Source organism: Nycticebus coucang, chromosome 17, assembly GCF_027406575.1.
Source record: "Nycticebus coucang isolate mNycCou1 chromosome 17, mNycCou1.pri, whole genome shotgun sequence".
Taxonomy (NCBI): domain Eukaryota; kingdom Metazoa; phylum Chordata; class Mammalia; order Primates; family Lorisidae; genus Nycticebus; species Nycticebus coucang.
The window spans coordinates 18,635,741-18,647,437 of record NC_069796.1 but is presented as its reverse complement, the minus strand read 5'-3'; the positions used below and the strand labels follow the sequence as shown (position 1 = coordinate 18,647,437).

Below are 11,697 nucleotides of genomic sequence, written 5' to 3'. Positions count from 1 at the left end.
AAAATTAGTACCTTGGAGGAAAAAAAAAGAGAGAAATCCATCATATAATTACTCAATCTTAAGTAATGAAATAGCCCTGACATAAATTCCAGATATTGAGAGCAAATTGTAGCATACAGTTCAAAATTTCACTAATCCAGAAGGAAACTAGAGACCATTTCAAATATTTTGTTGGATCTGGATGATACCTATTGAGTACCTAAAAGAAATGCATTCTGGTTAACAAGTAAACTCGTGAGATGAATTTAATAATGATAAAGTAGGGGAATATTTAACAATAAGAAAATGCACCAAAAAAATTACGTATCATTAATATTCCAGCAATTTATAGATAGCTCCTAAATATATGAGTCATCCCTGCACAAATATAAGAAGAAATTGACAAGTTCCCCATCATTGTAGAATATTTTAGCCTATACCAGAAATTGATAGATCAGACTTAAAAATAGTAAGAGTAAAAAAGATATCCATATAAACTTGAATCCAACAGCAAATATACATTCTTTTCAAGTACACAGGAAACCATTTCCAAGCTGACTACATACCAGGTTGCAATAAAATTTGAGCAACTTTGAAATATATTCCTAAATGATTAACATATTAAAGATAATATCTTAATAGAAAGTATTAAATATTTAGAAATGATAATGAAATATATCAAACTTGTGGTACACTAGTAAAATGGCATTTCAATAATTTGCATCATTTTATATGCATGTATTTAAAACTATGAATGATAAAAAATCAACAAGTTAATTGTTTCATAGACTCTGGAAAAAAGAATTGAATAAACCTAATAAAGAAGGAAATAATAAAGATATGATTGGGAAATAATGAAGTAAAAAGGAAATGATACAAAATATCCATGCTACCAAAAACTTTTATTTTCAACTATTAAAATAGCAAACGTCAGTAGGGTGAGGTGGCTCCATTCCTGTAATCCTAGCACTCTGGGAGGCCAAGGTGGGAGAGTATTACTTGAGGACAGTGTAAGACCAGCCTGAGCAAGAGTGAAGGGCTGCCTCTACTAAAAATTGAAAAGCATGGAATTCCCAGCTGATTGGGAGGCTGAGGGAGAAAGGCTTAAAACCAGGAACTTGAGGCTGCAGTGAGCTATGATGACACCACTGCACTCTAGCCTATCTCAGAAAAAAATAAGGGGGGGGGGACTACTTTCTGCAATGCTCTTAATCCTACCTACAGGCTCTCATGTCACTCTTCTTCATGCTTTATAGGGAAGCTTTCACCCCAATGGGAAGAGGAATGAGAACTCTCTTTTCCTACAAACAATATTTCCTAATTGCTTCATGTAAACCCAGTGGAGTTGAGTCTGTCATGGTCTCATATGAAATACAGTATATAGCCTCAGAAAAACTGTCATGCAGAATCCTAATCAATCCTGGGAGCCTGGGTTTTGTTGCCTCTGGAAAAGGCTGGTAGGTGTCCTTAGTGCTGACGTGAAACCTCATTCACAGACCACCAGAGAGACAGATGTAGATGATGAAGAGACAGATGGATGAATTTGTTAATTAAATAATGGATCTAGGCAAGGTTTAGAAAACAGCCTTTATTGCATCTGACATGTACATGTTAGCCTGAGTGCTGGCCGCCTCACACTCCTTCATTCCACTGGCATTCTGTCTGTGTCTCTGTGGTCTTTTCTTCTCCCTGGAAATGAGAAACAAAGGAGGCAGAACAGGAAAAGACAAGAAGTGAAATGAGCTCTGCTAGTCAGAGTTGCCCTTTCCTTCATCTTAAACCTCAGAGTCATACACACCACAGTGACCTTCTTTCCAGGTCAACTGCAACAAAACGGAGCTTCTAGAACATTTCTGCACATCTTGACCTCACTTCCATGTTGCTCCATCTTTAATTTCCCCTTTCCCTAGAAAGCTACGTCCTGGGCCAAGATGAGATTCCAGCTCCAGTCAAAGGCTCTTGGATCCCAAAGCTCTGGATCTGAGAGGTTTGCCTTGCTTGACCCACTGTCCTCTCTCCAGGCCAACCTTGGCCTTTGACCTCTTTCTGCCTAGCAAGCCTGCAGTATTTCCTGTTAGGTTTGAGGAAGTTTCCTGTAGCACTCTCCACCTTCTCATTTATGTGAGTGGAAGTAGACTCCCCTAGCAGCACCGGGCACACCACAAGCAATGCAGTACAGAGCCACCGGCTAACCCAGTGCATCCCTGTAGCCCCTTCCTTCCCTTGGATTCCTACAGGCCCTGGCAATGCCGGCTCAGAACACTGTGCAAGCCCAGGCCTTACCTCTCCCCAGAGAAGGCCACACCCTCTTCCAGGATCTTCTGGCCCATGAATCTCAGTTGCTGTGTGAAAACCAAAACAGAGAAAGACACTTCTTAGTTAATAAGGAAAGGAGCTCTGTTAGCTCTTGGAAATTCTTAGACATTCCTGCAGGAGCTGGAAAGCTCAGGGCAATTCCCCGACTTTACAGCTATGACTTTACTAGAAGCTTGGGCAAGAAGCAGGAGCCCATTTATCACCTCTTCTGTTGCTCCAAACTCTCTCTTACAGTGGCCTGAGCTTGGACTGGAGAGACAGTACCAATGCAGAGAAGCTGCAGCTCCCTCCCTCAGTAGACCCACCCTTGCTCACTTCCTGTCCTTTGGAGAATGAAACACACAGCCTGGACACTGGCTCCAGGGTCTCCGCAGTCCAAGGTCTTCCCTCGCGGGCTGCTCCTCCTCATTCTCCTTTTCTTCCTGCTTCTCTTCCTCCTCCTGGCCCTCGTCCTCCTCCTCCTCCTCCTCCTGGTTGCTCTCAGACTCCACGTTGCCTGTCAGCTGAGCCATCGTGAGATGAAAGACATGGCAGCTGAAGCCCTCCCTGATTCCATACTGCACGTGCTCCTGGAGGAGCTCCAGGGTGGCGAAGACCCTGCAGCAGGCCATACACCTGAAGCCATTCTCCATGGTCACCAGCCAGTCAGGCGTCCTGGCCCTCGATTTCTCCTCGATAGAGGGGGCCCCTGGCAGGCTGTCTGACTCCGCCCTCTCCTCATGCTCCTTCTCCTCCCCGCTGGGCTCGCTGTCAGACAGGAGGTTTCTGGTGGACACATCAGAGGGCGGAGTTCCTACCCGCACGTCCTCAGGAAGGGTCATTTCTTCCATCTTCAGCTGCTTTTCCAGTGACTCTGAGGTTTCCTCTGTCTCCCAGGAGACAGCCACACCTTTTCTCATCTGTACCTGCATGTAGTATATTTTCATGCGCCTTTCCTCTTTGTTTATATTCAGAGAGGACACACAGGTCCTATAGGATGAACAGGACAACAAGGAGACATTTTGTGGGCGGGTTGATGTCTCCCCTCGTTCCTGAACCTGGGCTAGGGGCGATCTAGGCTTGGGACGGTCTCGATGTAATCTCCGGATTCCTGGGAAAGAAAATTACAAACATAAGAACATGTACAGACCCTGCCAGAAGCCAAGAACATGTAAATTGAATACATGTGTTATGGGAGACAAGGATTGCAGCGTGAGGCAGCAGTGTGACGAGCTTGGTGTTTGTTGTATGCATCATGGAGTAGTGAATCTGGTGTCTTTGTGGGGGGCGGATGTTACTGGGATGAGTATGTTATGAGGATGTGAGCTTGTGACCTCACTCATGCATTAGTTGTGGAATGTAGGAGATGGTGTGGGAGAAAGGCCTTGTAAGTCATGCATTTGAGTTACACGTGTGGGGCTATATGTGTGCGGTATGTCCCTGAGCTAGGTGGTCCCACTACAGTATCAGAGGCCTATGATGAGGAATTATGTCCTTCTCTGGAAGGCAAAGGCAAAAGTAAATCTCACATAGTTCCCCTGAAGGTGCTTTATCTCCAACTGAAGGTCTGGACTTGGCCCTACACCCCAAATTCAGACTGTTCTGGCCCCTGCTCCCTGACTGCCCATCACAATCATGACAGGGCTGATACTTTCCCACACTGACTCACATCCACCTCATCTAAGAGATGTGGCATCCTTCTACAGCTTCTCTGAAGATCTCTGACCACCTCCATCTTCCCTTGGTTTCCTCTCAGCCTCATGCTTGTATCTATATGCCTTCTACCCCTCACCAAAGAAGCCCCTCTCCAAAGAGTCTCACACCCAAAGAATTTCACACCCGTGGAGAGCCCACACCCAAGAATCTCACTCCCAGGGAGGCTCACATCCAAAAAACCTCACACCCAAGGAGGCCCACACAAGAATCTCCCACTCAGGAAGCTTCATAGCAAAGAGTCTCACACCTAAGGAGCCCCACACCAAAGAATCTCACACCCAGGGAGCCTCACAACAATGAGTTTCACACCCAAAGAGCCTCATACCCAAGAAGCTTCACACCCAAAGAGTATCACACCCAAGGATCTTCACACCAAAATGTTGCACACACAAGGAGCCCCACATCCCAGGAGCTGCACACCCAAAGAGTTTCACTCCTAAGGAGCTCGTATCCAAGGAGCCCTGAACCCTTACCACCATGGATGAGCTTGTGTGGAGAAGAAACGCAGGAAAAGTATTCAGAGTTAGAGGAGAGCTCTCCCACACTGAGGCTCCAGCCCTTGGCCACTCCAGCACATCCAGGCTGAGGGCCATCCTCTTGCAACTTTGAGATTCCTGAGAAAAATATGAAAGGCACAGAGATATGATGTGTTGGGCATATTTGTGCAACATCTATCCATCCAACAAATATTTACTAAGTGTCTGACAGTGTGATAGATACACCATCTTAGTTCTTGTGAACTCCCCAGGATTTCACGCCAGTCACCAGTTATTCTGTTAGTTCTTGTTGGCAATGTAGATCTGTGTGGTTATTGTGAATACATCTGAAGTGTAAGATGGATGTGTATCAGTAGCACTTGATAAGTGTGTAACCAGTATCATGAATATGGTGTCTGGAGTGTGTCTACAGAGAGTTTGTATGTATGGTTTGCATTCATAGCTCAGGAATTCTGCAGTATGTGACTTTGCCTGATTATATGGTGTGACTTATATTTACTGTGTATATTCATTTATTTATCTGGCAATATTTTGCGAACAGCTACTGTATGTCAGGTGCTAGACTACTATTCTAGGTTCTGGAAATACCGAACAAAACAAACTCCTTCTTCTAATTGGACCCTTCATTCTTGTAGGAGAGACAGACATTAAATAGAAATAACTATATAACACATCAGTTCGTGGTGAACATATAATAGTCAACATATTTAGCAAACAAAAATACCTAATGCCCAGTTAAATTTGAATTTCAGATAAATCACAAACAATGTCTTAGTGTAAGTATGTCTCATGCAATACTTCAGCCATGCCACACAGGCAAACAGGACCAAATAGAGAACCCAGAAAGAAACCATGTACCTACAACCAACTGATTCATGATAAAACAGATAAAAATATACACTTGGGAAAAGAGGCCCTATTCAATAAATGGTGCTAGGTAAATCGGATATAGCCACGTGCAGAAAAATGAAACTAGACATCTATCTCTCATTGTATACAAAAAATTAAGACAAGATGGATTAAAGACTTAAATGTAACACCTGAAACCATAAAAATTGCAGAAAAAGACACAGAACTCTCCTGGACATTGACCTAGAGGCAGAGAATGTATGACTAAGACCCCAATAGCAAATACAGCAGCAACAATAGTAAATAAATGGGACTTAATTTAACTAAAATGTTTCTGCACAGCTAAGAAAATAATCAATAGCATAAACAGACAACCTATTTAATGACAGAAAATATTCCAAACCATATATCTGACAAAGGACTAAAAGAACTCAGAATCTAAAAGAATCTACCAAGAACTCAATCAAACAAGCAAGACAAAGAAATCAAAAAGTAGAAAAAGACATAAGCAGATTTTTTTCAAAAGAAGACATACAAATGGCCAAGAAACACATGAAAATACGCTCAACATCACTAATCATCAGGGAAATACAAATTAAAAGCATAATGAAATACCACCTTATCCATGTCAGAATTACTATTATTAAAAAGTCCAATAAATAAAGAATCCCCCCAAAAAATGATGTTGGCATGGATGTTGTGAAAAGGGAACACTTACACACTGTTGGTGGGAATGTAAACTAGTATAACCTCAATGACAAACAGTAGAGAGTCCTCGAAGAACTACAAGTAGACTTACCACTTGACCTAGCAATCCCACTATTGGGTATCTACCCAAAGGAAAATAAGTCATTTTATCAAAAAGATGCCCTCACTCAAGTGTTAATAATAGCACAGTTCACAATTGCAAAGATATGGAATCAACCTAAGTGCCCATCAACTGACATATGGATAAAGAAAATATGGTGTATACTATGGGGTACTACTCAGCCATAAAAAGGAATGAAATAATGTCTTTTGCAACAACTTGGATAAAACTGAACACAACTATCCTAAATGGTGTATCTCAGGAATAGCAATACATACCCAGCATGGTAAGTCACTCCTATAATTGTAGTATTTTGGAAGGCCATGCCAGGAGAATCAGTTGAGATCAGGAGTTTGAGACCAGCCTGAGCAAGAGCGAGGCTCTGTCTCTACTAAAAATAGATAAATTGGCCGAGTATGGTGACTCATGCCTGTAATTCTAGCCCTCTGGGAATCCAAGGTGGGTATATTCCTTGAGCTCAGGAATTATAAACCAGCCTGAGCAAAAGCAAGACCCTATCTCTACTAAAAATAGAAAACTAGCCAGGCATCATAGCAGGTTCCTGTAGTCCCAACAACTTGAGAGGCTGAAGCAAGAAGATTGCTTGAGCCCAAGAGTTTGAAGTTGTTGGGAACTATGATGACACCATAGCACCCTACCCCTGCAGCAAAGCAAGATTCAGTCTCAAAAAAAAGAAACATGTTCTCACTTGTAAGTGGGAGTTAAACGAATAAAGGAGGAGTACATATGGTCATAAAGTATTGTAATGAACACTGAAAGCTAAGAAGGGGGGAAGGCAGGAAGAGAGTAATGGATAAAAATCTACCTATGAGGTCCAATGTGCACTATTTTGGTGACAGGTGTACTGAAAGCCTTGACTTCAGCATTACACAATTCATCTATGTACCAAGAACACTTCGTGCCCCCTAAATCTATTTAAAGAAAACATATTACATTTAAGTCATACTTATTTTTAGTGAAAATATGTTTCATGCAAAATTTGGTACATACTCATACTAGAACATCACTTGTGGTTTATTTGAAGTTCATGTTTAACTGGACATCCCGTGTTTTATCTGACACCTCTGGTAAGGTTGTGTTGAACCAGCATTTTGTTGTGGTTTGTGCAAAGTGTGCCTGGCATTGCTACACAATGTGATACACTGTGACATGTGAATGGTTCTTACAGAGAACCACTTTCAAGGTTAAGATAGCGGGGTCTGTCCCATACTTGGGTTGTATGTGCAAGCAGCAGAGGTCTGGTGTGTGTGTATATGACTACGTGCATTGAGTATGCTTTAATAAAGCAGCTGCGCATGGAAGTGTGTGATTTTTTTCTATATCAAAGTATTCATGGCTATCTGAGTGACTGTCTCATGGAAGATCCTTGACAGGAATTGAGTATATACTGTTACATTTGTTGAGTGTCGCTTGGGTCTTGGCATGGTAAAGGGAGGTTCATCCCACAAACTTCACATCTTGGTGACCACTCCACCCCTCCATTATCCCAACCATTCCCCCTCCTAACACACACACAACATTCTGAAGCATAAGGGTTGAGGCAGAAGAGGAAAACCGTTGCCTCCCCCTGCCTGAAAACCTTGCCTACTCTCCAAACCTCCCTCCCAGGCTCGTCCTCAGCCTTCCTCACCTGGGGCCTCATGGGAGCTGCTCGCTCTCATTTGTAGCTGTATCTCTGAGGCAAGCTCCACTCTGCTCCACTTTCTACATATGCACCCCCTCACCCCCTTTCAGGGCAGCTACCTATTTACCTTTAATATGTGCAGTTATTTCACAGCCTGGGAAGTAAATTAGCAGCTTTCTGTTCTCTGTTCCTCCAGGCTTCTGACAACATTTCTCACCCCTAACCATCACAGTCTCAGTCTTGTAAGACTCCTCCCCTCCCTTCATTTGTAAGACTCCTCCCCTCCTCCCAAGCCCCACACCTCTAGATTCACAAACTCTCATTCATCAATTGGTAAGTTCTTCCTACAGAATGAATAAGAGCACCAGGGTTTCAATACATACCATCCCTAGACAAATTCTGATTCTACTTTCTAACAAACATTTCACTTCTCAAAATATTTTCCAATGAAGTCTTTAACTCATTGGGCTGCTCTTTCTTTTATGCTAAAAGGGAGAGTGCCACTCACAGATTTCTCTCGGCAGCCTTCATAACCCCACTCAGAGACCCCAGGGAGGAGCAAACAGAGAGTAAGAGAGAATGGGGAAACTGAGAAAAGCTGCATCACAGGGTCTATGTAAGTGACACTCCAGCCTGCCAGGGCCCTGGCATAGCTCTGGGTGTCAGCAGCCCCGGGAGAGAAGTTCTCAGACCAGCAAGGCTGACTGTCTACCTTTCAGGGGCCTCTGAACTTTCTGTGCCATCTCCCATCCCTGCTACCCTCAAAATGCATATGGCAACAGCAGCCAATGCCACATCTCTCCCTCCCCACTTCATAGGTGTCACTTTCTCCCAATCCTGCCTTCCTAAAGAAGGCACGGGCTAGCCAGCAATGCTTGTGCCCCAGACAAGTTGCCCAGCACATACCTCCTCCCTTCTCAGCAGTTTCCTGGGACTCTTCATGTTCCAGATGCTTCCTCTTTTGCCGTCGTTTCATAGCATCAGCTAGAAGAATCCCTAGAACATGCTTAATGTCCAGCTCACCCTTTTCCCAATAGATTGGCCCCTCTTGGCTCTCAGGAAATTCGTTAAAGTGATTCAGTACAAATCTAAGTAGTCAAGTCTCCCAAATGGCTAAAGAACTCACACCACTTAGAAAACCAGCAGCACTGCCCAGCACTCACTGCACTGCAGGGCTGTTAAGGGTCAAAGGTCACCAAGCCCACAGCAGAATTCCCTGACCTCGATGATGACATCAGAGCATTCTTCAGACCTAGATCCAACACAGTCTCTGTAATGGCAGACACCTTGTTTTTAAGAACAATTCTTTTCCCCAATGGAACCTCTCTAATGAATTCAACTCTCTCATCTTGCAAATGTGGCAGAATATTTTGAGATGTAACATGTTTCTGTTTAATTTTTTTCTTTTTCTTTCTTTTTTTCATTCTATCCCTTCTGTACTCAAGCAGGTAACAGGCTCTGTGTTCATTGCTCACAGGAGGGGTAAGGCAGAGCTGAAAGCAAAAATAGCATGCTGATCATCTTGACTTTTATTTCTAAACTCCCAAACTCCATAGGAAAGAGGAAACTTGAGCAGAAGCATAAGGGAAGCAGGATTCCCTCTTTTCCCCTTCTTATCCTACTACAGTATTGAGAGGTGCTGATTAGGTCAGAGAGGGAGAGAGATCTATGAACTGTGGAAGAGAGGAGCCCTCCAAAGTGTGGCTGGAGTGGTAGATGGAACAAAAATTCTAAGAGGAGATGGCTGCATAATGCATGCAAGCAGAATCGTGGCAACCTGTCCCATGCATGGCACAGGAGCCACCAAACATGAGCTAGCCATGGTGACTGAGCTGATGGACATCTAACTACAGTTGTGTGTCCTAACAGCTAGTAACCGTGCTCTCACCCCACCCTCAAAACCTTGATTCGACATGATATCCAAATAGGGATGAGTGGAAGTCCAAATAGGACTTCAGCAAAACCAAGGCTTAAATTACAAATTAAGTGAAGTTATACCAAAAAAGAAAATTCCATACTATTTCTTGCACATCTCTGCTCATGGGCTAAAATTTATACCAGTTATAAGTGGCAACCCATCTGGATCGCTCTGATTCCAATCTAAAATTAGAGACACCTCATTCTGAGGCACTGGCCCCGATCCAGTGGGAATATTGGTGTACAGGAATGAGGTGGAGTCCCAGAAGTCACTGCTGACACAAGAAACACTCAGCAGACTAAGGTGGGCCCAAATTTGAAAGAGCACCTCAGAATACCTTAAAGAGGAGAGGGAGGGAGGAGAATGGAGAGAGGGCAAAGGTAACCTTGTGAAAACGTGCTGATGCCATAAATCTTCCAGTTTCCTAGAGAATTTCTAAAAAAGAAGGGGTGAAGAGCATTTTTTTAAAACTTTTTGCACTAGAAATTTTCAATATACACAAAGCAGAGAGAATTGTATAATGGGAATACAGTTCCAAGTACCCATCATTCAGTTTCAACAATTCTCAATATTCTGCATTCTTGTTCCATCCATGCCCCCTCTTCAAACACACACCCACCCCATCCCTCTCTCTCTCTGTTGTTCTTTACTTTTAATTAAGATGTTTTGAACAGGGGGGAGTGGAGTGCTGAATTTGAAAGCAAACCCCAGATACTATGTTGTATCCTCTCGAATGCAGCAGTGCACATCTATAAAAATTTAAGAACTTTTTTTAACATAACAGAAATATCATTATCTCACCAGACTTAACCATAATTTCTTCATATCATTTAACAACCAAGCCATACTCAATTTTCTTCAAATATATTAAAATATCTTTTTATGATTGGATCATTGAAATCAAGACCCAAAGAAAGTCTGCACATTGCAATTGGTCGATGTATCGTTTAGTCTAACAGCACTTCTCCTTCCCTTTATAAGGCATTTGTTAGTTGGAAAAACTAAGTGATGTATCCTGTAGAATTTTCTGCAGTTTGAAAATGGTTCACTGCATTCTTGTGATGTCATTTAAGATGTCCCCGGATTAGCTGCATTGTCCTGTAAACAGGTGATTATATCTGGGAAATTAATTAGAATTAGATTTAACTTCTTCTTATTTTATAGACAGTGTCCCTGCTATTGAATCACATCAGAAAGCACATAAAACTGGCTCATTTTTAGTGGTACTGATGAGTGGGTTCAGGTGCTGCCAGCTTGATCATCCCATTATAATGTTCCCACCAGCCTTTTAAAAAACAACATTAGCAACCATAATGATCATTACTCTATTTGAAGTTAAGATTTCATTAGGAGTCCTAATTCTATGATTCCAAAGTGGCTGATTCTTAAAGCATCTTTCTTAGATCCTGAATTTCTGAAAGAACGGAACCTCTCTCCAGAAGAGGAAAGATGATTCCAGTGGCACAAGATCAGATTCTCTAAACTGGGACCAATGGAGTTTGTAACAGAAAGTCAAAGCTAGCTGGGAACACACTTCAGCCATTCCTTCATTTCTTCATTAATTCTTTATTCTGTAAATATTTATTGAATGCCTACTACGTGCCAGGCACTCTGGACCCCGTAGGTGAACATCTAAGGAGAAAACAAATAAAATATTTCTCTTCATTCTAGAGGGAGAGGACAGACGATTTTTTTAAATAAGTAAAATAGGCAGTAGGTTAGATATTGATAAGTACCATGCAGAAAAATAAAGCAAGAGACTGGATTTGGGACTACAGGAAGTGGGGGCATTTCTGTGTTAAATAGAATGTCATGGGAGTCTTCACTGAAAAGGCCCTATTTCAGCAAAGACCTGAGCATGATAAGGAGCTTTATAGCCAAAGTAATATCTTCCAGACAAAAGAAAGAGGCTGGATTCCTGGCTTAGGGGTTTCTTGGCATGTTTGAATATCAGGAAGGCAGCCAGGGTGGCCAAAGCCCAAGGAGGGAG

The 11,697-nt window shown here is 42.5% G+C and overlaps 1 protein-coding gene across 2 annotated transcripts; it reads right to left on the bottom strand.

Moving 5' to 3' along the window:
• Window positions 1–1,606: 1,606 nt before the first annotated feature.
• On the bottom strand, window positions 1,607–9,416 carry FAM170A (family with sequence similarity 170 member A). 2 transcript variants are annotated; one of them, XM_053567059.1, is made up of 5 exons: window positions 8,696–9,416; window positions 4,464–4,604; window positions 2,611–3,385; window positions 2,263–2,321; window positions 1,607–1,668 (listed from the first exon to the last, which is right to left on the bottom strand). In XM_053567059.1, exons 1-4 carry the CDS (start codon window positions 8,763–8,765, stop codon window positions 2,315–2,317), a joined length of 993 nt encoding a protein of 330 aa, XP_053423034.1. In that variant the 5' UTR covers window positions 8,766–9,416; the 3' UTR covers window positions 1,607–1,668; window positions 2,263–2,314. The 2 variants fall into 2 exon arrangements, with proteins under 2 accessions (XP_053423034.1, XP_053423035.1); XM_053567060.1 differs by lacking the exon at window positions 1,607–1,668 and having other exon boundaries at window positions 2,262–2,321; window positions 2,601–3,385.
• Between the last annotated feature and the right edge of the window lie 2,281 nt (window positions 9,417–11,697).